General features: G+C 43.6%; 1 protein-coding gene across 6 annotated transcripts in view; it reads left to right on the top strand.

Annotated features, from left to right (window-relative positions):
• Nucleotides 1-253: 253 nt before the first annotated feature.
• ACSL5 (acyl-CoA synthetase long chain family member 5) overlaps nucleotides 254-27,505 on the top strand; it is a 51,518-nt gene continuing 24,266 nt past the window's right edge. Inside the window, exons 1-3 of one of the 6 annotated variants that reach the window (XM_061403465.1) lie at nucleotides 254-428; nucleotides 21,836-22,020; nucleotides 25,525-25,633. In XM_061403465.1, coding sequence (XP_061259449.1) covers nucleotides 21,865-22,020; nucleotides 25,525-25,633 — 265 coding nt within the window. In that variant the 5' untranslated portion in view covers nucleotides 254-428; nucleotides 21,836-21,864. Of the gene's footprint in view, nucleotides 429-2,789; nucleotides 3,059-3,248; nucleotides 3,453-5,570; nucleotides 5,632-19,750; nucleotides 19,846-21,835; nucleotides 22,021-25,524; nucleotides 25,634-27,505 lie in introns of those variants that run through there. The other 5 variants (XM_061403463.1, XM_061403467.1, XM_061403466.1 and 2 more) reach the window with 5 other exon arrangements.

A 27,505-nucleotide genomic window follows, 5' to 3' on the forward strand; every position in this document is an offset into this window, starting at 1 on the left:
CCTCCTCCTCTTCCCCAAGGTATGGGCTTTATAAAAGGTTTTGCTTGTTATAAGTTAGCTTTCTGAGCTGAGAACTCTCTCTCTCCCTTTCATTCTCTTTCTCTCTCCTTCCTTTTCTTCCTCTAAAGCCCATTGCATAACAATCTCCTGTTTTAACCTTTTGCCAAATCCTACACTTCTCACTGCCAGAGGTTACTGTGCAAATGTTTGAATAGGTAATGTCTACCTTTGAACCTCTATTGCAATAGGTTCAAAGGTTCCATGAGAGCTGGTTAGCCACTCTCAGTACGATACACATTGGCTTCAGGTGTGGTCCCGACTCCAGCGCTAAGGAAAAGGCAGAGGCTCCTGAATATTGTGCTGAACCAGAACAGACAGCTGTGAGGGGCACATTTCCTGGAACCCAGGAGTGAGCAGACTCTTACAAGGTAAACTGCAATAATGCTACCCGCTCTATAGCTTATATGATATGGGATAGTAGAGATGGGGGTAACTGGGGAGAAAAAAGTTGGACGTTTTTCTCAGCCTAAGGCTCTTTTACAAGATGAAATAGCATTTGTTTGCATAGTGATCTTAGTTGACCTGCATGGGAGGCAAAAAAAATCAGCTGCAAAAGGGGAGTGGAGACATGGAAGGAATCTGAACTGCTAGCAGGAAATGGACTTGGAAGAGAGAGTGGTTGATTTCACTAAGTGCAAATAAAACAGACTTAAAAGCTTTAAGGGTTATAGCCAAAGCCAAGATGTAGGTCTCCTTCATCTTCCATTTTGAAATGTCTGTATGATTGGAAAGGCCATCATCGGACAGCTGCAGCCCCTCCCGTTTGGAAGGAAGCAGGGAAGGGAACCCTTAGCAGACTTGCTGTCCGATGCTGGGGTCTGTACTAGATGTGTGTTATACATTGGCTTATTACCTCCTGTAAGGTAAGGGGGTATCATTCCCACATCACAGGTGAATAACATGCCTCTGGGCTCTTAAACAGCTCGGCCTGGGCTGCATAGCTAAGAGGAGGTGGGGCAAGAATCTGAGTCCTGATCGGTTTGCTGCCTGATGCAGAATTCTTGAGTGCTGTGAAAACTGTCCATCATTCCCTCAAAATTTGGCAGTGTCCCTGGTGTGTGTATAGGATTGAACAAGAATGCATCTCCAGGTGCTAGAGCTTTAGAACCACACAGAATCTTCCAAACTTGAGCGTTTGATCCTGGAGAAAACCATCTTCTCCTGGTCCTAAGCTCTTCGTCTGGTTGGTAAAAGAAGAAAGCACCCAGGGAAAAGCCCAGCAGCATTGAATGGCTGAGATTCGACACCCATTCTCCCATCCTCTGCTTTTTGCCGGAGGGAGCTACCCCTGGGGAGATGAGCTTGGAAACTTAGCAAAGACAAGTGTTCCTCCAGCCAAGAGCTGAACCCAAATATGGAAAGGCGGGGCGGGGGGGGGCGGCGGGCACCCTCATCCTAACCTACTTCAGCTTTCTTCCATGTCTAAAGTGGGATCCTGTGAGGTCAAGGGACCAGCTCCTATGTTCCCTGAGATTGGGGCGTAGCTCACTCTGGTTTTTCTGGTTGGAAGCTTTGAGGAACTCCTCTGTGTAGAAAGGGAATCCTAATACATCTCTAGTGAAGACCGGGGCTCTTGTTGGTTTTACGTTGAGCCTTCTTAAAGGGACTGAGGTTGGGGGAAAGTGCTGCTTAATTCTGGGGTGTCTGAGAGGTGGTGGGGAGAGATAGGGTTGGGAAAGGGTAGGAACCTCATTTTTTTCTGCCTTCACATCTGAGAATAGAAACTCCCATGCCCTTCTGTAGCCACAGCAATAGGTGAATCTGATGAGACTACTATGCGTCCTGATGCCCTGAAGACCAGTCCTCAAGACGCTTTCAAGGTGTCTTCACATTCAAAGCAATTTTGATAATAATTGTTATTGTTTAGTCACTAAGTTATGTCCAACTCATTTGCAACCCCATGGACTGTAGCCCGCCAGTATATTCTGTCCGTGGGATTTCCCAGGCAAGAATACTAGAGCGAGTTGCCATTTCCTCCTCCAGGGGATCTTCCCAACCTAGGAATCCAACCTGTGTCTCCTGAACTGCAGGCAGATTCTTAACCAGTGAGCCACAGGGAAGCCCCTTTTATAAAAATATCAAGAAGTAGTCTGCCTTTTCACTGTTGTTGTCTCACGAGTGTACAGTGAAGTTTTTCAGAGGCTCCTGCGAGATGCAGGGTCAGTCTGACAGCTAATGGCATGCGTGCTTGTGGATTCCTGATTTTACAATTTCTCAGATTTTATCTGGGAGGTGACGGTGCGAGCTGCAAACATTTTTAATTCAACATTGGAGGCCTGAAGAGGATGTGTCAGAGGAAACAGACTCTCCGCGCTGTCCCTGTGGTTCTTGATGTGCTTGTTTTGCTGGCTTTTTCAGCACAGCTCCAGGATCTGAGGCAGGCAAGAGGGGACTGGGGAGAGGCGACAACATGCACGGCTGGCCAGCAGAGCTGGCTTCCAGGTGTCCACATGGTCCTGGGAAGGATGTGAGGGCCGAGGTGCCCTGTGGTTGGACCTCATTGTCCCAGGAATCCAGCATGGGTCTCACCTCTCTGCCAAGGGGGGTCTGCGAGGGGCACCTCCATCATCTCCGTCTGGTTCTCCGTCATCAGGCAGACAGAGCATGAGCTGTGAATGCAGGCTGGCTGCTGTATCAGCCCTCAGGGACTGCCAGTTAAGGCTCTGAAACCCAGCCAGAGGAGCTTTGGCGGCTTTTCTCCTTCTGGTCAGAACACTTCCACTTTCTGTTGTGAAAGAAAAACCAGGAAGTGAAGTCCCCGAGCACGTTAGAAGCCCGCTGTGGCCTGACTCCTGACTCAGGGCAGCTCAGACTCGGGGCTGACGGCTTGGAACCAGAGATCCTCAGCCTGCAGGGATGCTCTGAAGCCCCCCTGACCCTGGAGGAGCTGGGGTGAGGGGTGAGGACTCGCAGCAATTCATTTGCCAGGACTCACAGGCACTCAGAGCCAGGAGGCTCCACTCACTGGGAGCACCAAGAGATGTGGTCCCCTCACAGGGTAAGGGGGCAGGGGTATTTGGCAAGGGGTCTTGTGGGTGTGGGGCAGTAGCCTGGGGGGCATCCTGACCCCCAGCTCTGGGGAGCTTGGAACTTCCTGTGTCCCAAGCACGTGTCGGCACTTGCTTTCTCCCCGGTCTCTGAAGGACTTTTTTAAACCCTTCTCATCAGGAAGGTCAAGGGGGAGGAGGAATGTGGAGCAGGAATTGGTTTTCTTTTCTCCTGCCTCTCTTGGGGAAGGGAACCAAAACCCAGACCCCTTTTTGAGGGCCTGAGGCTCTGCCTACAGCTCCCCTGGGCTGTGCTAGGAGGGAAGAGAAGAGCACTACTGAGTCATGTTTGACTCTTTGTGACCCCATAGCATGCTAGGCCCCTCTGTCCATGGAATTTCCCAGGTAAGAATGCTGGAGTGGTTGTCATTTCCTTCTCCAAGAGATCTTCCCAACCCAGGGATCTGGGCTGGAGGGTGCCCTCAATTTTCCTGATGGATTTTGAGATCTTCCGAGGGGAAGAGCTGCTAGATGTGTGACAGATGGAATGAATGCTTTCTGGATGAAGCTGAGTCTGTTTTAAGGGGTAGGGCCACAAGTTGGCCTTCAAGGAGTGAGTGTTGGGAAGGGATTTCATTATTGGAGCTTACTCCCTTCTGTGGGTATCTGTCTTTTTGGTTATTTGAAAAGCAGGATTGAATCTAAACTCTGATTTGTAGGTAATTAGTAGTCTTCAAAAGTAATTAAATTAAGCTAAATTTAATTTAATTTAAAAATAAAAGATTGATCCAGTTAAAAATTTTTAAAAGGAGTCATTGGTTTGGGGGATACTGCCCTCTGTATTCCAGCATGGGAGTTACTTTATGGTTGTTCCCTCCAATTGATAAATATTTGAGGTTGAACACTGAATAGTCTTGGAAGAGACGTCATATAACTTCTTGTAAGTATCACTTACGCAGTTGGCACAAAAAAAGGAACAGAACCAGAAATAAAACAGAGTCACAAATAATTATAGAACAGACAGGCAATAGAGCTAAGTAACGTAGACTATATGAAATAAGATGCAGGTCGGGGTGGGGAAGTCTGACAGAATGCAAGGCAGGCACACCCCAGATAAACATAGTCCAATTCAATCCCTAGGTAGGGAAAATCTCCTGGAGAAGGCAATGGCAACCCACTCCAGTACTCTTGCATGTAAAATCCCATGGACGGAGGAGCCTAGTAGGCTACAGTCTATGGGGTCACAAAGAGTCAGACACGGCTGAGCAACTTCACTCATTCAATGTAATATTGTTTTGTTTTTTTCCTAAATATTATCCAGACCAAACAGGATGCTTCAGCCAAGTATATTTGTTGAGGTCCTGACCTAAAATAATCTTTTATCCGAGTCATATTCTAACTCTCTGGGGGCAATGACACCTAAAATAATATCAGTGTATCATTGAATGCCTGAATGCTAAACATGCAGGGGGAACTCCAGATAAAAGAAATGGGCTGGGTGTTAGGGAAGGAGAAAGTATACAGAAACGAAGCGAGAGAGGGAAGTGCAAGCCAGTTAAGCACCAGATCATCATGGGTACTCTGACATTAAGACAATATTAGGAGATAGGTGGTGAAGGGAGTAGGCTCAGAGAGGTGAAGCCAGCTGTCAACTGGAATTGAAGCTACAGTCCATATGATGCTAAAAGACATGTTCCATCCACCTCTGTGTGGAGTTAGCCCTTCTTTGGATTTCCTAGATATTTTCATTTGTAAAAAGATTCTTATGTATGGTGACCTAGGTGGTAGGTAGGTAGGTAGATATTGACTTCATGTATCTATTAGAGACTTTTTAGGTTGACATTTTTCTAGAATGCAAATAGTACAGCTATCATTCATTGACTATTTACTGTGGGGGCAGTCCTGTGTTTACTGTTTTATGCGGCTTTCATCTCCTGATCTTCAAAAACAGTCCTATGAGGTAGGTATGTGTTTTTGTAGATGGGGAAACCAAGACGGAACAAACTGGATACAGTATGAAAAGACTGAGTGGAATCTGGCTCATTTAGTTCTGAGGGCAAACTCTGCCTCCATTTCTGATCAGTCTAGTTTAGTGCATGGACCTAAGAGCAACAAACTAGGAGAAATTTCTTTTTTGCAAATCCTCCCACTTCACATCCATGGAAATGGAAAGCAGATTGATGGGTGGTTGCCAGGGATGGGGAGGAAAGAAGAGTAACTGCTTAATGGGGAGAGGATTTCCTTTGGGGATGACAAAAGTGTTTTGAATCTAGACAGAGGTGGTTGTACAACATTATGAATGTACTAAGTGCCCACTGAATTGTTTACTTTTAAGTGGTTCATTTTATAAAGTTACATGATTGCACCGCCCTCCCTTCAAAAAAAAAAACAACTCCCACTTCTTGGCAGGTGAATTCCTAAACCAGGATTTGGAGATTTCTCAGAAATCAGGAATGTGATTTCTGTTTCTGTCTGTCTCATATGCCTGGCTAGCAGATAAACTGACTCCCATTTGCGATATGACCTCAGGTGACCCACATCTGGAAACATCCTGCCGGGGTGACGTGTCTCCAGCAGCCCTGAGGTCAGCCTTCGCTTTTACTCTCTCCACACCCTGCTGTAGACATATCCTGGTCTGTTTCTTCCCCCATGTAACTGTGCATCCTGAGATCAGAAATGCACTTCTCATTCCTCCCCTGGCACAGAGCCTGGTATTTCCCAGGCTCTTAATTCATGTCATTAATATAAATAAGAGCTTTGAAGTGCAGAAGGTTAGGCAGCCCTTGGACTGCTGTTGCCAGGCCATGGTACCCACCCTCTGTTGGGGAGCTGGTCGTAGATCTCTGGGTTTCTCCATGGGTCATTCTACTCTAAGAAGTTGAGGTGGCTGTGGGAGGATGCAGGAGTTTCACAAGGCTGAGAGAGACCTTGTGGCCTCCAATTAGAAATCCTCTGTTTGAAGGCAAATGAGGAGATGGTAATACATTTGCATATAAGTCGAAGGGCAATTACAGTACAAAGTCCATGATCAACTCTTCACTTTGGGGACATCTAAAAATAGAATATCTGATATTGACAAGGAGTTGGAAAACGAGGTAAGTGGAAGAGGGAAAAAGGAAGCTTATCTTCACTGAGGGCTTCCCATGTCCCAGACAGTATACTGAAAGGTTCATCCAGAGCAAGGATACTAATCTGCCCCTTCTGGAGTGCAATGGAGGGAAACTGATGCTCAGTGACATTAAGTAACTGTCAGACTAGGAGAAATCAAACAGGGCCACCTATCTGGTAGATGGTAGTGCTGATACTCAGGTACCTGGAAAGGATAGGGCCTTAAAAGTTTACCACTGGAGCTGAGACTTTGGGGAATAAAGCTGCTTGTTTGCACATTGCCTTTTCATTCTGTTCATGGGGTTCTTAAAGCAAGAATGCTGAAGTGGTTTGCCATTCCATTCACCAGCAGACCATGTTTTGTCAGAACTCTCCACCATGACCTGCTGTCTTGGGTGGCCCTACATGACATGGCTCATAATTTCATTGAGTTAGGCCAGGCTGTGGTCCATGTGATCAGTTTGGTTAGTTTTTCTGTGCTTGTGATTTTCTGTCTGCCCTCTAATGGATGAGGATAAGAGGCTTGTGCAAGCTTCTTGATGGGAGGGACTGGCTGTGGGGAAAACTGAGTCTTGTTCTGATGGGCAAGGCTGGGTGAGGTTGTGTTCCCTCCCTGTGGTGTGGCCTGAGGCCACTTGCACATTGAATCTGGTGAGCCCTGACCATTGGCCCAACCAGTGGTGTGAAGACTAATTCTGCAAAGAGGCCTCTTTCCCAACCTCTTGTGTCAGCCTGTCTTTATCCTGCCTGCAGTGACTTAGTCCTAGCACTTTGTCCAGCCTATCTTTGTACAGGCTCTTATCAACTCCGGTGGATGGTACTGGCTCTGCTGACCTCCATGCTCTCATAATTCACTTGATCAGCAATAAGCTTGGGAGGCCTTTGGAAATGTTTACTGAAGCAAGGCTTTCCTTGGGGTTGGGCTGCTGGACTGTGACTTGTTTGGAAGCGCAGTAGTAGATCAAAGCTGACTGAGTTGATCTGAGATCCAGTGGGATTTGTCACCACCTGTCACCAGGTTATGAGTGGCTCAGCAACTCTTCTATACTATTCTCATGGACTGAGGTAAGATGATTTTGGCATTGACTTAATGAGGGCTTTCCTGGTAAATTCTACCCAACCCAGCTGGCCAAGGTTGGCACCCCAAGGCTCTCTGGCGTTTGGGAACTGAATGACTCCTGTGCTGCAGTGTCTATATCAGGCCCCACTGTCTTATTCAGTCATTTGGAAGCCTTTTCTCTTTCCCTCTCAACTAAAGGCAGATTCTCTACCCCCCCTCAGAAGTGCCTCTTCACCATTCCCCTTCATTCACCCTTTTCCTTCATGCTTGTCCTGCTCTTGTGTCTCCAACCATGCCCCATCTCTCACCCAACATCTGGGTATTCCTCTTTCTCTCTTCCCCAGAGGTTTATCCTGCCTAAAGTGGTGACCACTCTCGCCGTGGAAGAGTGGATGGAGAGTCACAGACAACAGTGGAGAAAGATGGTTTGGTGACAGTGACCCTGGTTGGGATCTTAGTTGGGATCTTAGCAGCCATCGGCTTCCTTTGTGGGGTGGTCGTCCTTGATTGACCTTGGACAAAAGGCTATTGGCAATAAAGCCAGGGGATCAAGGACCACACATCCTTGAGGAGCTAGTGCTCCTTGGAGGTACCTCCACCGTCTCCAGTCTATACTGGCTTCTCCTTCAAATTCATTAGCTCATCTTCCACACTGCATCCTTCTATAAGTGCTTTTAGTGTTTAGTCCCCAGAGGGCAGGAGCTGCGTCTTTTAAGTCTTTGGCCCTCTGCACACGGCACAATGCTGAATACACATGGCACATTGCTGGGTATACACCAGTGTATACAAACAAGACCTTAGTTTGCCTTATTCAAAGGAAATGATATGTAAATTTAAAGTACAGAGGATAAATGTATCTCTTGCCACACACACACTTTGTCCAGTTCCACAGATGCTCCCAGAGCCGGGATACATTTCACAGAACACTTGTTTCCCACCTGGGGAAGTGGCTTTATCCCCTGATGGACTAGGAACTCTGAATGAACTTTCCCCATTGCTGAACCCACTGCCTAGCACACAGTAAGTATTTGAATACTTGCAGGATGAATGAAACTTGACCTCACTCAGGTCAGGCTGTTGAGTGTTGCCCTTGGTATGGCAGGAAGTCCCAGATGTGGCATTTCTGAAGAGGGCTAGGTGACTCTGCCCCCATCCCTACCTGCACTCCCTGCCCCACTGGGCATAGGCGACCGTCATGTTCAATGCTGGGTTGAATTTTGCAAACTGTTTCCTCCCCCAGACCAACCCCCTCAACCCTGCCCTTCTCTGAACTTGTGACAATGGTGAGCAAAAGAGGAGGATGACTCTCTGGCACTCTGCTGCTGCTGCTGCTGCTGCCAAGTCGCGTCAGTCGTCTCTGACTCTCTGCGACCCCATAGATGGCAGCCCACCAGGCTCCCCCGTCCCTGGGATTCTCCAGGCAAGAACACTGGAGTGGGTTGCCATTTCCTTCTCCAATGCATGAACATGAAAAGTGAAAATGATGTCGCTCAGTCGTGTCCGACTCCTATCGACCCCATGGACTGCAGCGCACCAGCTCCTCCGCCCATGGGATTTTCCAGGCAAGAGTACTGGAGTGGGGTGCCATTGCCTTCTCCCCCTGGCACTCTGGGTTAAGACAATCTCTGCCTAGGGGTGCTTGCAGCCCAAGTTGTCTCCTGAGCCCCAGGAAACACTCAAGACCCAAACCCAAGGACAGAGCAGATTCAACTCCAATACAATAGCTTTTCTTGTGCCATTTGGCAGCAGAGACATCTCCAGTGTGTATACATTGCAACCCTGAGGATTTGTTTACAGTTAGTGGGCCAGGGGAAGCCCTCCCCTTCTCTCTGCCAGCTGCCCAACAAACTGGAACTGTTGGGTGTGGCCTGGGACCTGGGCTAGGAAAAGCAAGGTCTGGGAGACTGGTGTATCTGTCCTGTTTTAATTATTTAAGTGCTCACAGAATCCTTCCATGGCTGGAAAAGACTTCTTCGCTGTCTTTGGGGATTTAACAGGGACCCCATTTGGTAATGGTGTCTTCCTGCTTGACCCCACATGAATAATCCTGTGGAAGGGAAAAAGAGGCCCTTTCCTGTCTGCCTGGGGACATCCCTCCCCAACCAGCCCTGTGTGGAGAAGGCTAGAGGCTAGAGCCAGGCAGTGGCCTGAGCACCTGGGCGCTGGTGAGTGGCTGGGAAGTTATCTGTAGTCTTGTAGTCAGAATGTTACGCCAGCCTCTATTCTCAGCAACTGCTGAGAATGATGCAAGATGCAATTTCAGGTACCCTTTGGCCCCGTGACTCAAACTTCACCTTTGGTTTCTTATCTGCTAAGGGTATTGATCTGGTTACTCTCAGAGCTGCTGTCCAGACTGGCGGGTGACGGGAGCATGGGGAAGAGGCTGTTGATGGAATGTGGCTTTAGTGATGAGGGAGGTTGAGTTCTAGAAATGAGGCTGAGGCTGTCTTCTCAGGCGTAGTCATGTGAAAGGTCTCCAGCCAAGGTGGGATAATACAGAGTAGTTCACTTTTTTTTTTTTTTTAAAGCGTGACTGTTACAGATTAAATGATACATCTCAAGTGCTATGTTCCCAATGAGACCTACTCTAACCTCCCCAATTAAAACTCACCCCACTGCTGTCCCCTCAATCCCTCTTTCCCTACTATAGTTTTGTTATAACTTTTTATTTTGTATTGATCAGATCAGATCAGTCGCTCAGTCATGTCCAACTCTTTGTGACCCCATGAATCGCAGCACGCCAGGCCTCCTTGTCCAACACCAACTCCCAGAGTTCACTGAGACTCACGTCCATCGAGTCAGTGATGCCATCCAGCCATCTCATCCTCTGACGTCCCCTTCTCCTCTTGCCCCAAATCCCTCCCAGAATCAGAGTCTTTTCCAATGAGTCAACTCTTTGCATGAGGTGGCCAAAGTACTGGAGTTTCAGCTTTAGCATCATTCCTTCCAAAGAAATCCCAGGGCTGATCTCCTTCAGAATGGACTGGTTGAATCTCCTTGCAGTCCAAGGGACTCTCAAGAGTCTTCTCCAACACCACAGTTCAAAAGCATCAATTCTTCGGCGCTCAGCCTTCTTCACAGTCCAGCTCTCACATCCATACATGACCACTGGAAAAACCATAGCCTTGACTAGACGGACCTTTCTTGGCAAAGTAAGGTCTCTGCTTTTGAATATGCTATCTAGGTTGGTCATAACTTTCCTTCCAAGGAGTAAGCGTCTTTTAATTTCATGGCTGCAGTCACCATCTGCAGTGATTTTGGAGGCCCCAAAAATAAAGTCTGACACTGTTTCCACTGTTTCTCATCTATTTCCCGTGAAGTGATGGGACCAGATGCCATGATCTTCGTTTTCTGAATGTTGAGCTTTAAGCCAACTTTTCACTCTCCTCTTTCACTTTCATCAAGAGGCTTTTGAGTTCCTCTTCACTTTCTGCCATAAGGGTGGTGTCATCTGCATATCTGAGGTTATTGATATTTCTCCCGGCAATCTTGATTCCGGCTTGTTTCTTCCAGTCCAGCGTTTCTCATGATGTGCTCTGCATAGAAGTTAAATAAGCAGGGTGACAATAATACAGCCTTAACGTACTCCTTTTCCTATTTGGAACCAGTCTGTTGTCCCATGTCCAGTTCTAACTGTTGCTTCCTGTCCTGCATACAGATTTCTCGAGAGGCAGGTCAGGTGGTATTGGGGTACAGCCAATTAACAGTGTTGTGATAGTTTCAGGTGAACAGCAAAGGGACTCTGCCATACATATGCATGCACCCATTTTCCCCCAGACTCCCCTCCCGTCCAGGCTGCCATATAACACTGAGCAGAGTTCCATGACCTACTGGGGTTGTATTTTACTGGGGAGTTCAACAGCAAACCTGAGCAAGAACTAGATTATAGAACACTGTGGAATAAAAACTATCTCCCCAGCACCTGGAATGATGTTGATGATACCTGAGCCACCAAGGAAGCCAATGATATATAGACAAGCCCTTAAATATTTTAAGCTGAATGATTTGAATACTCAAAAGTTTCTAGAAAATCCATTCATAAAAACTCCTCTTCAGTCTGTCTTTTCCTGTGAGGATTATTCTTTCAGGAACACAAAAGCATACACTGCATGGCCCAAGCAGTTTTCCCCTTTGTTGCTGTTCAGCTGCTCAGTCATATCCGACTCTTTGTGACCCTATGGACTGCAGGACACCAGGCTTCCCTGTCCTTCACTATCTCCTGGAGCTTGCTCAAACTCATGTCCATTTAGTTGGTGATGCCATCCAACCATCTCATCCTCTGTCATCCCCTTCTCCTCCTGCCCTCAATCTTTCCCAGCATCAGGGTTTTTTCCAATGAGTCTGCTCTTCGCAGTACTTGGTGATATTTCGTGTGTGTGTGTGTGTGTGTGTGTGTGTGTGTATGTGTGACGTCACTTCAGTTGTGATCAACTCTTTGTGACCCTATGGGCTATAACCCACCAGGCTCCTCTGTCCATGGAATTCTCCAGGCAAGAATACTGGAGTGGATTGCCATGCCCTCCTTCAGGAGATCTTCCCGACCGAGGGATAGAACCCACGTCTCTTATGTCTCCTGCATTGGTTGGCAGGAGTTCTTTACCACTAGTGCCCCCTAGGAAGCCTGATATTTCACATAGTTCTTTCCTTATCAATATATACAGATCTGCTTTATTTTTCTTAATGTGCTCAGTTGCTCAGTTGTGTCCAACTCTTTGTGACCCCACAGAGTGTAGCCCACCAGCTTCTTCTGTCCATGGGATTTTTCTAACAAGAATACCAGAGTGGGTTGCCATTTCCTCCTCCAGAATTCTCTTTAATACCTGCCAATAATTCTGTTGTATGTAAGTGGTATAATTTATCTGGTTATTCTCCTATTGAGGAAGGCTTTTCTGGTGTCTGACATTATCAACAATCCTATAAATTTAATGATGATGAACATAATAGCTAATACCTGAGCCTGTGGGTCAGGCATTGTTCTAGGCACCACACAGGTACATTAACTTCTTTAATCATGGGGATAGCCTTATGAGGGAGATATTAGTATTGCTATTTTATAGATACAGAAGTACACAGAGGTTATTTACCCTAGGTCACAAAGGTGATCACAAAAATTGGGTGCAACCTGACTCAGAATCCACATTCCTAACCCATGACTCAGACAGCCACTTAAAGTGATGTGCTTTATTGAACTTAGGTCTTTCTACAAGATAAATTACTAGTCGTGTCTTTAGGTCAGAAGGCACATAATTTAAATTGTGGTTTCAGACAGTAGACACATCCCTAAGGAGACTGCCCCAAATTTACATCTCCATGATTGATCCTGCATTTAATACTGCTTCATCACTGCTAACCTGAAGGATGGGGAAATGGGATTTTATTTAGATTTGCATTTTAAAAAACTGTAAGTGAAGTTGAATGTCTTTCCCCGTTTTAAGTAACCTGTTTGTTTTGCTTTGAACTTTCTGGTCATTCCCTCTGCTCTTTGTTTTACTGGGTTATGTGCTGTTTTTCATTGACTTCTAAGCATTTCTACTGAGGAAATGAGCTCTTTGCCTAGCTGGAATATTTGATACTATTCCCAGTTTATCTTTGACTTTGTCTTTGATATCTTTTCTGCAGGGCAAGTATCTTTTAAAGTTTTGTATAAGCCAACATTTTCCTTGCACAGCTTCTAGGTTTCGTGTCTGTCTTGAGTCTTCTCCATGTCAGGATTATAAAAAACAATTCTCTCATATTTTTTATCCTCCAGTACTCTCACAGTGTTCAATGTTTTATATCTCGTCTTTGGTCCATCTTCAATGTATTTTCTAAAATAAGTAACTTATTTTTGGAGGTGCTGGGTCTTTGCTGCTGCTCACATGCTTTCCCTGGTTGCAGCGACTGAGGGCTACTCTTTTGTTGAGGTACGCAAGCTTCTCACTACGGTGGCATCTCTCGTTCCAGATCACAGGCTGGGGTCTGCAGTGGATAGGCTCAGTAGTCGCCACCCTCGGGCTCAGCAGTTGTAGCACATGGGCTTAGCTGCTCTGCAGCATGCGGAATCCTTCCAGCCCAGGGATCGAACCCAGGTCCCTGCATTTGCAGGTGGATTCTTATCCACTGTACTGCCAGAGAAGTCCTTCCAATGCATTTTTGTTTTAGGGGTAAGACAGAAATCAGCTTTAGGTATTCTGTCTGAATGGCTAGTCAGTTGTTTCAACACATTGACTAGAAGTGAAAAAAAAAATCTATCTTAATTTGGACTGCAATTTAGTATATGATAATAGCATCCACTGAGGTTATTTCAGGATTATCTCATCACATAGACTTGTCTATTGATAACCAAGAGAAAATTTCCATAGTAAGCAAATTTGGTAATGTTTACTTAACTGCTACCCACCCAATTCCTGTTATTTTTCAAAAATTTTCTATTTTTTGTAAGTTTTATTTTTCTGGGTGAGCTTTAACTTCTTATTTTCCCAAGAAAATTTTATTAGTCTTTATTAGGGTTGCATTAAATGTATAGATATATTTAGGAAGATAGGACCTCTTGACTATTTCAAATATATCTTTCCATTTTTTTCAAGGTTTCACTTTTTAAATATAGGTTTTACACATTTATTCTTATAGACACTATTGGAAATGCACCTTTTCCATTATTTTCAAAATATAGGAAAGCTATTGATTTTCTGACTAGTGGTTTGGTAACTGGCCACCTTACTGAAGGCTTCCCTGATGGCTCAGCAGACAGCAAATCTGCCTGCAATGCAGGAGATGCAGGAGATATGAGTTTGATCCCTGGGTTGGGAAGATCCTTTAGAGGAAGAAATAGCAATCCACTCCAGTATCTTTCCTGGAAAATCCCATGGACAGAGGAACCTGGTAGGCTATGGACCAAAGAGTTGGATAAGAGTGACTGCGATGAGGTGACACCTTATTGACATATCTCATGGTATCTAATTGCCTCTTATTTCTTTAGAGGAATTTTAGGATTCCCCTCTCAGCTACTTTTTTTAAAATTGGGAAATATGACAACAAATTTTATGTGGAATATAACTGAATATTGGTCCTTTTGGTTTTTGAATGATTTAAAATAGCATAGGTACCTGGATCCTGGATGAAGGATGAGCAAGAAATTTTGGTTGTTGTAAAAAAATAAAATAAAAATAATAATGGCATGGTTAGTTGAGGTTTACCCTCTTTAAGAACCAATGCTTTTCTGTATCTGCCTTTAAAAAATTATTATTATTTAAAATTATTATTGAAATATAGTTGGTTTACAATGTGTTAGTTTCAGGTGTACAGCAAAATGATTCACTTATTCCTATGTATATAAATATATATATTCCTTTTTTACAATCTCTTTCATTATAAGTTATTATAAGATGCTGAGTATAGTTCCCTGTGCTATGTCCTCATTATCAGCTTTTCCTCTGGCTAGATTTGCAAAACAAGTTTGTTGTCTCAAATCATATTATCTTTTATTTTTTAGTAGAAGAAAACTCTATTTGCTACAGAAGAGTAAAGGTATAAGGAAAGGTGAAAACTCCTTAGTTCTTTAGGAATAGGTGAAGGATCTTTCAGTAGAATACTTATGTGGTTCACATTCATTGCATATTAAGGGAAAGTTTATCAGTTCCTCCCAAGTGTACTCATGAGGCTATTGGTTTGTAATGTCCTATTGATCTTTTGCCATTATTTTGAAATTTGTCTATACCTATTAACTATTCAGTTAAGGAATGAAATGTTATTGTTGTTTAGTCGCTAAATCATGTCTGACTCTTTTGCAACCTTAGGGACTGTATCCTACTAGGCTCTTCTGTCCACAAGATTTTCCCAGGCAAGAATACTGGAGTGGTTTGCCATTTCCTTCTCTAGGGGATCTTCCCGACCCAGGGATCGAACCCACATCTCCTGCATTGGCAGAGGGATTCTTTACTGCTGAGCCAGCAGGAAAGCCCTTGAGGAATGAAATGAAGCCCTCCTAAACTGGAGGTGGCAGAAAGTTAAGGGAAATAACAGTGAAGGCTGGGTTAGAACTTAAAGCCCAACCAAGAAAGCAGAACTTTCATATACAGCCTCCTAAATAACACACAGGCCCCTCTGGAGTCATTATGAGTTGTGAAGACTTGTGACATAGTCTCTAGGAGACAGTAGGTAATTGGATGGAAGAATGTTGATTAATTGGGTATAAGAACTTGGGGACTCTGGACTCTCTTTTAATGAGCTTTCTATCACCACAGAATGAGCCCATACATGCAGGAGAACACAAAAACCAGTTAAACCCAAATGAGTGGACCACTTTCTAGAAGGCAACTTTTTTTTGTAAAAAGCTTATAATTGAAATATATATTCATTATTGCATAGAAAAATAATTAGCTCTTCAAGCTTAAAAGCAAAGATAATTTGTCTTATTGTCCTTTGAATTCCAGAAATCCAGAGTAACAATTACATATTTCTAGGCTGGATTTTTTGCCCACTGAACACTGTAGATGACTTCATCCGATAAGATCCATCCTGTAGCTTCCTCTAAACCTGGAGGAATAGACTGATCCTGACCAGCTTTTGATGTGTTAGAAATATATCCTTTCACCATCTGTTTTGGTTTCACCAAAACCAATACCTTGTCAAAATATTGATTGGGAATGCATGTCTCAAGATTGTCCAGAGTGATTTTTGATGATCTAAGATTGGAGAGCTTGTGGGTGGGGGAGTTTTACTAAGGGAAAAATGAGTCAACTGAGAGTGTGTAGAACAGATAATTCTGAACTAGAAAATGGATCATTTATTCAGTAACCGGTTACTCATTGAAAGTTTCCTCTGTGCCAAGCATGATGCAGCCATTGGAAGCACTGCAGTGAAAAAAAAAAAAAAAAAATCCCCATTCCAATGAAAGCACCAGTTTAATAGGGGAAATGGACCCAAATGGACCAGGACTGTTTAAGATAGCTGACAGTGACGTGAAGAAGAGAAAGTGGGTCTATGATAGCGTTTGAGGTCCAGTAGGGTGATCCTAGAGAGCCTCTGAGAAAATGACATTGGAGTTGAGATCCTACCTAGAAGCAATACATGACGATTTCAAATCTGTGGGATAGCGTTTCAGGCAAAAAAGAAGAGCAAATGCAGAGACCCTAGGATTGGAGTAGACTTATGCTTGAAGAGCAGAATATATGGCAGAAACATAAAATCTTTTAAATGGAAGGAATGATGAGAAGAAAAATTATTTGTAGACTATAGGGATAATCTGAAAGACTCATAGCAATAAACATCGTTGACAAAACACATGAATTTAGAGTAGAAGAGGTCATTTAGGGACTTTATCCAAAGAAAACAAGACTTAAGACATGCTGCCCCAAATCTTCAAAGGAGCAAAACCCAAAGAAGAATATGGGGGTGGTCACAACTTAGGTACCAAGGTTGGTCCTGGGAGCTTGCAAGCAAGTATGAAGGCAGAAGGTGTCCTTCTGCTAGTTTGAGAAGTCAGTATGTCAGGAGCCAGATGAGTAATGTTGGCTCTGGCCATCCGAACCACAGAGGAAAGGAGGGCCCTGGAGAGAATCAGGGGAGGGGCTGAGGACAGATGGGCATCAGAGGGGCTGGGGCTGAGGTGTGTCAGTGTTACCACATCAAAAAGCAAAGGAAGCTTTCCACTTGGGGGAAGCCTGTGGCTTGTTCGACCATCTGTAGATAACTTCAAACAGGAACTCCTAGCTACAGCATAACACAGCTCTCCTTCCTCTTTTTTTTTTTTTTTACTGCTATTGCACTTCTCCCTATTCCATTCTTTCCCAACTGGGAGTGATGTTAGGGAAGAAGAACTGCTTGCAGGGGTTTCTGTGGAGCGACAGGTCCAGAATTGTAATTCGAGTGACACAGGACACATGACAAGAGAGAGCGTGGCTTTCCCCCTTGTTATTTGAGCACCTCTGGAAGTGTTAATAGATTCTAAAGCTTAGAATGGCAACCAGTCCAGTACTGGTGTAACCTGAAGATCTTTCCTTCTTTCAAGCTCTTCAGTTTCTCCCATTTAAACAGTGAGAGAGTTACATGATATGGTTGCAAATTCTCTCTAGTGCCAGCATCCTCAGTTTCAAAATGTGTCTGTGTTGTACATCAAAGAGGAGACTAGCAAGACAGTGAAATGAGAACCTATACATTGGGAGAAAATATTTGAAAATTATATATCTGAAAAGTATCTAGTATCTGTAATATATAAAGAAAGTTTACAACTCAACAACTAAAGGACAAATAAGACCTCAATTTAAAAATAGGCAAATGGCTGAAATAGACATTTCTTCATAGAAGAAATGCAAATGACAAAAAAGCAGATGAAAAATTGCTCAACATCATTAGTCATAAGGGAACTGTAAATCAAAACCAAAGTGAGATGCCATTTCACGCCCATTAAAATGGCTATTTTTAAAAAGAGAGAGAATAGCAAAAGTTGGTAAGTATGTAAAAAGCTGGAATCCTTTACATTGCTGGTTGGAATATAAAAATGATACAGCTACTATGGGAAACAGTTTGGTGATTCTTCAAAAAGTTAAACATAAAATTACCATGTGAACCAGCAATTTACCCCCAAAGAATTGAAAATAGATATTCAAACAAGACTTATATACACGTCATAGTACTATTCACCATATCCAATGGTGGAAACAACCCAAATATCCATCAGCTGATGAATGGGGCAGCAAAACGTGGTCTATGCATACTCTGAAGTTTTATTCAGCCATAAGAAGGGGTGAAATACAATACCAAATCATGCTAAGCCGTAAACATGGATAAACCTTAAAAATATTAAGGGAAAGAAGTTAGACACAAAGGTCACATATTATCTGATTCCACTTATATGAAATATTCAAAATCGGTAAATGCTGAGTTGGCCAAAAAGTTTATTTGGGTTTTTCCATAACACCTTACTGGAAAACTCAAAGGAAGTTCTTGGCCAACCCAATACACAGAAACAGAAAGTAAATTAGTGGTTGCCAAGGGTGGGGGGAGAGAACAAGAGTAGCAGTTTAATGGGTGCCTGGTTTCCGCTGTTTGCAGTGATGAAAACGTTTTAGAAATAGCTAGAGATGGTGGTTACACAACCCTGAGAATGTATTGAATGTTACCAAATTGTCCATTTTAAAAGCGGTTTATTCTACGGTATGTGAATTTTACCTCCATTTAAAAAAATATGGGAGCCAGGGAGAAAAGAACTGAAATTCTGTGTAGAGCCTGTGTGGATACCTGATCAGCAACAGCAAACAAAGTGAGTAAGCTCTTTCAGCTGACGAAATAGATTCATCCTTCAGTGTTGACTGCAAACAAAGCCCCTTGCCAGTGTAGGCAAAGTAGTGAAGCGGTCGAGCTCATTCCATTTATGGCCAATAGGACAGGTGTATGTCTGAAATGAAGGCTCAAGAAATGGTAGATCATGATCCAGATTAAACCCAGTGTGTATGTATTTTCCCCCCCAATACATATACATGTATCCATTCTCCCCACACTGCGCCCCCTTTTTAATATTTGTTCATTTGTTTAATTTGGCCATGTTGGGTCTTAGCTGTGTCATTGGCTTCTCTAGTTCCGGCGCATGGGCTTCAGAGCACTCAGTCTCGGTAGTTGCCCTGCGGCGTGTGGGATCTTAGTTCCCCAACCAGGGATCAAACCCATGTCCCCTACACTGGAAGGCAGATTCTTAACCACTGGACCACCAGGGAAGTCCCCAGTTACTAAGTTTTCATTTATCCCATGCCAGACCAGAAGTTAAACCAGAAGTTAAAATTTAGCTTTCATAAAGATCCAGTGTTCCAGGTTTTCTAGAGAAAAAAAAAAAAAATCTGGCCTTCCGATGACCCTGGGCTCACATTACTACGTGGTAAGAATCAGCCGGTGTGGACAGCGAGTTCCACCGTTAGACAGGCCAAGGGCTCTTTCTCTCCTCCCTTCATGTTACCGGCCAAAAGATCACCCCCTCTTCCCCATCCTACCCTGGCATATTTCACCTTTAATCCTCTTCTGAAAATTTTGTTTACAAAGTCTCCCATTAAATCTCCCATTAACATATACATCTGCCTTGCATAAGAAGAGAGCAAATGTCTGAAGGGCAACAACTTGTTCTTGAGGCCAAGAAGGGAGTGCAGATAAAAAGCTCTTATTTGAGGGTGGGATGAGGGCAGAAGGCAGAACCCCAGATCCTAAGATATCACCAGACTGGTGGCAGAATCCAGGCTGAGGTGGGAGAGGTGGCCGGTGGCAGAGGTGGGTGAGCACAAAGCAGTTTTCTCCTCACTGAGACACTGCTGCCTTGCTATGGATTTTGCAACTTTCCCTGGGGCGGCCCCCCTTCTCAGCCTGGCTTGGGTGGCCAGCCTTTCACAAGACAGTGTCCCGCATGGCTGGCTCTTGAATGAGTTTTGCCTCCTGGACTGCCACTTCATCATACAAGCCTGGGTAAAGCCAGATTCCAAAAACCCCAGCTGTCAGAATCCTGGCAGATTGTGACAACAGGACCTGTTGTTAGGTAACCTACCACCTGTGGGGTCTGGCTTTTATTTTTAAGCTTCTTTTTTTTTTTTCCCACCTAAACACAACGTGGAAGAAACCAGAGTTGGGACAGTCATCTCAGGCTCTGGAAGTTCCATTTTCCTCCATACAATGGCAAGGGACTACTCCAAATTCAGATAATAACCAATTAGAGGCAGAAAAAAATGATGAAACGTGACTCAAGGTTTCTTGTGACTGTTCCTGCTCCCACACAAAATTTCTAGGCTTTATAAAAGCCTTTGTAAGAGTGGGCTGAGCTGTTTTTCTTAATGGAGAAATTTCCAGATGCCTCCTAGTGGCAACTGCTTCAAAGCTCGAATGGTGACTGTGAGTTTGATCTGATAAAGCTCTTTGTTGGACTTTATTTACTCTCTTGATTTTGAGTAAGAATGTTTGCTCTTGTCTCTTGAGATACTGTTCTGTAGAGCATTACAGGAAATTTTTGTTGTTGTTCAGTCGCTCAGTTGTGTCCAGCTCTTTGCGACCCCATGGACTGCAGCACCCCAGGCTTCCCTCTTCTTCCCTATATCCCAGAGTTTGCTCAAACTCATGTCCACTGAGCTAGCGATGCCATCCAACCATCTTATCCTCTGTCTCCCCCATCTCCTCCTGCCCTCAATTTTTTCCAACATCAGGGTCTTTTCCAGTGAGTTGGCTCATCACATCGGGTGGCCAAAGTATTAGAGCTTCAACATCATTCCTTCCAGTGCATATTCAGGATTGATTTCCTTTAGGATTGACTGGTTTGATCTTGCTGTCCAAGGGACTCTCAAGAGTCTTCTCTAGTACCACAGTTTGAGAACATCAGTTCTTCAGTGTTCAACCTTCTGTATGGGTCAACTCTCCCATCCATCCATGACTACTGGAGAAACACATACAACATCTGAACATCCTTTGCTGTGACTCATAAGCTGCCGGAAGAATTCAGCCTCCTTGAACTCTATGGCTAGACACTGTAAGGAGGAAAGAGTTGTGGTTTTGTCGATTTTAATGGGGAGACAGCAGTGGGAAATGGTGAATGACCTTGGATAAGTCACTTTACTTCTGGGAGTTTCTATTTTCTTATCTGTAAAATGTGACTTTGTGATATTGGTTGAAATAAATTAGATAATCCATGCAAACAACCCAGCTTGGTGCCTGGCATACAGTTGGTGCTCATATGCTTGCTGCTGTTATTGCCTTAATCAAGTCTGAAAGTTGTGAGGCAAGACCTGGAAGAGATGTCAGTGAAAGTAAGGTCCTAGGATCTACCCAAATGTTAATGCCTCCTTATAGAGAGTAGTTTGAAGCTAAAGTTGGCTGGAAGCTACAAGTAAAGTTGAGTTGTGGAGGGAAGATTTTGTTTCTTTTGGTTCCTAGAGATTTCTTCCTGGCTTAAATCTTCAATGCCTCCCGGCTACCATGTGTCGGGCCCATTCTCCAGCAACCTTTCTCAGACCTGGCTAAAGTTGTCTCTGATAAAAATGATTCCTTCAGGTTCCCTGGAGAAAGAGGACTTTGGACCCAGCAAGTTGTCATGCTTTTGATCTCTGAGACCCTCCTGATGGCTCAGAAAAGAAAGCAATGAGCAAGGCATATCTGGGCCAGCAGGAAGTGTCCTTCACAGGAGAACACATGATTTCTAAGATGGGTGGTATCACCTCTCCAGAGGTTCCATCTTCTGTTTGGCTGATACTAGGGAGAAGCAGTCGTAAGAAGTCCTTCATGACCCTCTGTCTGCCTGGGTGGGAAAGCTCTCTGGAGCCCCCTCCTTTGACTACCAGCTTCTGTTGGATCCAGAGGGCTTCTTCTAGGGTTTGTGAACCAAAAAATAAAATTGTAGTCATTTCTCAAAATTGTCTGGGAAATGATTAACCTCTTTCCTTTGATCCTTTCCCATTTGTGGGAGGACAGTCAAGTAGCCAGGGTGGAGAACGTATTCTAGTATTTCCGACATTGCTACGGTAAACAGTGGGAGGAATTCAGCTGCTGGAGTGGTTAACAATGGCTATTTGGAGGGTTAGACGCTGTATGTGTATGTGTAGCTTCTGTAAGCATAGAGAGCTGATTGAGCAAAAAAAAGTACGGCAATTTCCTCTTTTTCTTTCCTTTTTTTCTTTTACAGGCCTGAATTTCCTGCTGCTCTTCATAAAGATGCTTTTTATCTTTAACTTCTTATTTTCCCCACTTCCAACCCCGGCACTGATCTGCATCCTGACCTTCGGAGCTGCCATCTTCCTGTGGTTGGTTAACAGACCTCAGCCCGCCTTGCCTCATGTTGATCTGAACAAGCAGTCGGTGGGAATTGAGGTAACATGCCAATTACCTTTGCAGTTTGTCAGCCTTCATGGAACACAAACTGTAATTCAGGACCTTAGGAGAGGTGGTTAAGGAGACTGGGAGTAGTGTGGGAAAGTAAGACTTTTTGATTAGCAAAAATAAACAGAAAATCTACAAGTTGAAAGTTCTATTAATGGTATATTTTTGTTTGTAATGAAATCACAGATTTTACTGGTTTTATGATGCCAAAAATCTAGATGTGGGATTGGCAGACTATAGCATGCAGACAAAACCCACCTTTATCTGTGTGAGCAAGCTAAGAACATTCTTTATATTTTTCAAAGGATATGTAAAAAGAATAAAAGAAAGAGCTAGATCTTATGTGTTCCACAAAGCTTAAAGTATTTACTATCTAGCCCGTTGCAGGAACACGTTGCTGACCCACAGTCTAGATGATAGTTAGGATTCTGCGGACAGAAGAACATTTTCATTGAGAAATACCATGTCTAAGAATGGTTAAAAAAAAAAAAAAGTTATTGAATTCAATTCCAGCTTTGAGTTAATAGTCTCTCTTAATACTGACAGACACTGAACTGGGCTTCTCCCCTCAATTCTTTGACATTTTAGCAAATCATATCACTTCCTATTAAGGGTTAGTGCCACGAATTTTCTCTCATGATTTTTCATCTTCAACTCTTTTCAGAGAAGAAAGCATTAAAGCTAACCCTTTCTGATCTTGTTACAAACTCTGTGCTTCTAGTTGGGAATTTGACTCCAAGTTGCCTCCATTCTCTACCACCCTCCCTTTTATTTGGCAGACTTTCATCAGCATCTTACTGTCCCTATAATCCTGATACTTCAGGCCACCATGTCTTTTCAATCGTCCCTTTCCCCTGAGTCTTTAAGAGCAGACTGTTGATTTCCCCTCGTTAACTTCAACCCACTGAGGCCTAACCTTTATCACTACCATCCCCTCAGACTTCTCTGCGTCATTCATAATCTGACTTCTAAATTCCGTGATTCACAGCTAGGTGCTACTGTACAGGACAGGGAACTATATTCAATATTCTGGCATAAACCATAGTGGAAAAGAATATAAAAAAGGATGTATATATGTGTATAACTGAGTCATTTTGCTGTGCATCAGAAATTAACACTACATTGTAAATCAAGTATACTTCAATAAAGAATAAATTAAAAAAATAAATTCAATGATTCTTCCTCTCAATTGATACTTCCTTCTTAAAACTTCTTCCTTTGCATTTCATCATATTCTTCAGTGAGATTTCTTCCTAATTCCAAGATAGTCTTTCTTTGTCACTTAGATTCTTTCCTCTCTTTATCCTAGAGTTTCAATCTCACCAACTTTTGATTCCTCTGAAGCAAGGATTGGCAAACTTGTTCCATGAAGGCCAGATAGTGAAGAGTTTAGGCTCTGCAGACCACATGGGTTGTGTTGCAAATATTCAGCTCTGCTGTTACAGTGTGAAAGCACCAAGAGATATGTAAATGAGGGCAGGGCTGTGTTCCAATAAAACTTTATTTAAAAACTGGCTAGCCATGGTTGGCCCCAATTATAGTCTGCCAATCCCTGCTTTCAATCCTCACAGCTTTTGAGAAAACCACCCTCTAATATGATATGAATATGTACCTGAAGGGCTATGACACCCAAATCTGACCTCTCTTTTGAGTTTAAGTCCATCTCAGTGACACTTGAGTACCTCAGGCTCCACACATCTCTTTATTGCATGTTTTCTCCCTTACATACCGACATGCACACACGCACACACACACACACACACACACACTTGCATACACACCGGCACCCTCTCCTGCTTCCCCTCCTGGTCCATCTCAGTTAAATTCATCTCTTCTTACCCAGTTGCCAAAAGTTATCATGTTTCATTCTTCCTCAATGCTGTCTATGTAAGTAGACAGCAAGACCCCATCTTTCTTTCCTAGAAATAGAACTTTGTTTTTGATGTCTTGACTTAACGCGACATCTGATGGAAATCTTCCCTGATGCTCCAGATTAAGTCATATCTTTTGTTAGAGTCTCATGGGTTCTCTTGGACTTGTAGAGCCGCTATCTTGGTAGTAACTTGCAGTTTTGAATGCCTATTTAATTGATGGCAGGGCTTCTCTAACTTTCATGAGGGTTGAATCATACCTCTAGCTCCTATGGCAGCTCCAGAAGATCTAGATCAGGACTGGATCCTAAAGTTCCAGATGACATTTCTAGACACATCCCAGCTATGCCCTCATTCTCAGATACCCTGTTCTTGAGCTGCCTGCCAGGATCTGCAGTGTGTTTTCCCGCTTCCTTTTTTTTTAAGTTGAAGCATAGTTGGTTGACAATACTGCATTACTTTCAGGTGAACCACATAGTGATTTTTTTTTTTTTTTTGCAGACGATATTCCATTATAGGTTATTACAAGATACTGGGTGTAATACCCTGTGCTACACAGTAAATCTTTGTTGCTTCCTCTGCATCTTTATTCAGGCTATTGCTTGACTCTGAACTGTTTTCCTTTCCCTCCATTCTATGAAACCACATATTTTTGGTAAATGCTTACTGTCGTCAGAGTCTCTAATGAAATATTATTTCTTCTCTGTAGGCTTTCTATTTGATTCAGGATTGGTTACTTCATTCATCTCCCAAAACATATGTTGTTATTATAGTGTGTACATCACGGTGTTATATTTGCATGTTTTCCCCTTCTTGCCCTACCCCAGCTCCCAAAACTCTCATTTATGTGGCACTCATGGGCAGATCCCATGGAGAAGGGAAAGTGTATCCACTCCAGTATTCTGGGCTGGAGCATTCCAAGAACTGTATAGTCCACAGGGTTGCAAAGAGTCAGACAAGACTGAGCGCTTTCACTTTCACTTCACTTTCACAGGCAGTACTTTTGTCTCAACTCACTTTGCATCTACAATATTTGCACAGGGCCTTGAACATAGTATGCATTTGATAGATGTTTAAACTTAATATGATTTTTTATAAAAGGGCTTCCCTGGTGGCTTGGATAGTAAAGAATCTGCCTGCAATTTAGGAGACCTGAGTTTAATCCCTGGGTTGGGAAGATTCCCTAGAAGAGAGCATGGCAACCCATTTCAGTATTCTTGCCTGAAGAATTCCACGGACAGAGGAGCCTGGCGGGCTATAGTCCATGGGGTCACAAAGAGTCGGACACAACTTAGCAATTAAGCCCAGCATAGCACATAACTATAATATTGTCTCTCCTGTGTGTGTGTGTGTGTGTGTGTATGCGTGTGTGAGTGAGTGCACATGCATATACCTAGGGAGGTGGGGGAAATTACCAAAAACATAACTGCGACAATCTCTGGGTTTCTCTGATATGAAGATACCACAATTTTGAGACTTAAAAAAATTGATTGATTAAATACTAAAAGGGTCATAATTGTGACCTCAATAGTAAATATTTATGTTCTTTTCAGTTCAATCCATACAGGTTTGAAAAGGGTGGGGAAAGACTCAGACTTGACTTAAACTTGGTCTTGTGTCTTAGGGAGGAGCACGGAGAAGTATTTGCCAGAAGGACAATGACCTAATACGCTACTACTTCTCAGATGCCAAGACGACATATGAAATCTTCCAAAGAGGACTTGCTGTGTCTGGTAAGCCTGGCTATTTCCCCTGGCCTGTAAGACCAAGATGGGCTCTTGTTCCCTACCTCTCCTTCCCTGTCTCACTTCTAAAACTTTGTTTAAGTGTGGTGGTCTGAGAAGAATTAAAAATACTGCATGGCAGGGACATGAGCAGAGGATCTGGGTGGGTGCTGGAAGCTGTATAGCAGGACAGACTTGGGCTTGAAACCCAATTCTTCTATTGCCAGCTGTGTGACTGCACAGACCACTTTGCCTCTCTGAATCTGGTTCTTATTTAATACAAGGAGAACTTCCTGGCCAAGTTGTTAAAGAGTTAACAGTAGGAAAATATTTTGGTTAATTCACTAGTACATTTGTTTAGGAGGATGTGTTTCATAAATGTAGTTCCCTACATTATAGAATCTGAGCTAGATTTAGCATTCAGGCCTCCTGACTTTTTACCTTGACCTTGCCCCTAGTATCGTACTGCTGGCCCTTGTTGCTTCTCTTAGTATCACAGAGGGTAATTGTCTTTTGGACTTTCCTAGAAGCATTATCCCATGACCTTTGGTAGGTTCATTTCCAATGAATGAAAGAAGTACATCAAGGTTCAGTACTTGTATCTGATATCATTGAACACAATGCTCGGTTTACTAGCTTCCTTTCAGAATCAACAGGCTTATAACTCTCCCTATATATTTTTTTAAATGTTTATTTATTTGGCTGCATCAGGTCTTAGTTATGCCATATGGGATCTAGTTCCCTGACCAGGGATCAAACCCAGGCTCCCCTGCTTTGGAAGGTCAGTATCTTAGCCACTGGACCACCAGGGAAGTCCCACTCTCCCTGTAACTTTTTTTCTTTAGGGTGATACTCTGTCCAGGTAGAGGTTTACCTATGTGACTTTTTGTCCTCCACTTCCCTTCTGCCTTTTAACTCCGGGAGTTGGTGATGGACAGGGAGGCCTGGCGTGCTGCAATTCATGGGGTTGCAAAGAGTCAGACACGACAGAGCGACCGAACTGAACTGAACTGACGACAATATTTAATAGCCAATTCCTGTTGAGGACAAACTATAGTACTGCATGGATAGCATCTACTTATTTTCTTACACCTCAGGGATTAGTTGTTATGCTGCTGCTGCTGCTGCTGCTACGTCGCTTCAGTCGTGTCCGACTCTGTGCGACCCCATAGACGGCAGCCCACCAGGCTCCCCCGTCCCTGGGATTCTTCCCAGGGAAGAGTACTGGAGTGGGGTGCCATTGTCTTCTCCGATTAGTTGTTATACACCCCCATTTAAATTTTTTATTTATTTATGACTGTGCTCGGTCTTCGCTGATGCTCACGGGCTTTCTCTAGTTGCCACGAGAGGGGGTTACTCTTTGTCGCGGTGTGCAGGCTTCTCGTTGCAGTGGCTCCTCTCTGTGCAGCAGGGACTTTAGAGCATATGCAGCCTCAGTAGTTGTGGTGCCCCGGCTTAGCTGTCACGAGGCATGTGGTACCTGGACCGGGGATCAAACCTGTGTTCCCTGCATTGACAGGTGGATTCTTAACCACTGGGCCAACAGGGAAGTCCAACCTCATTTTTTAAAGTGAGGAATTAGAGACTCAGAGGTTCAGGAATATTTTGAAAGTGACAGAACTAGAAAATGTTGATGCTGGTACTGAAATCTAAGTCTCTGTCTAGATTACTTTATTTTATATCAACTCTTAAGTGCTTTGTAAAAGTTGTTGCTCCTCAAGACAATGAAAGTTTATTGTAAAGAAAGCTTCTATCTGAAGGTTCCAGAGGGGACTGTACTTGGTATTTCTGGCTCCACATCAGTACTGATTTAGATTTCTATCCACATAACAAACAAAAACAAACCAACTGCTAGTTTCTTTACTTATTTGGCAACTTAAG

This window comes from Bos javanicus, chromosome 26, assembly GCF_032452875.1.
Source record: "Bos javanicus breed banteng chromosome 26, ARS-OSU_banteng_1.0, whole genome shotgun sequence".
Classification (NCBI taxonomy): domain Eukaryota; kingdom Metazoa; phylum Chordata; class Mammalia; order Artiodactyla; family Bovidae; genus Bos; species Bos javanicus.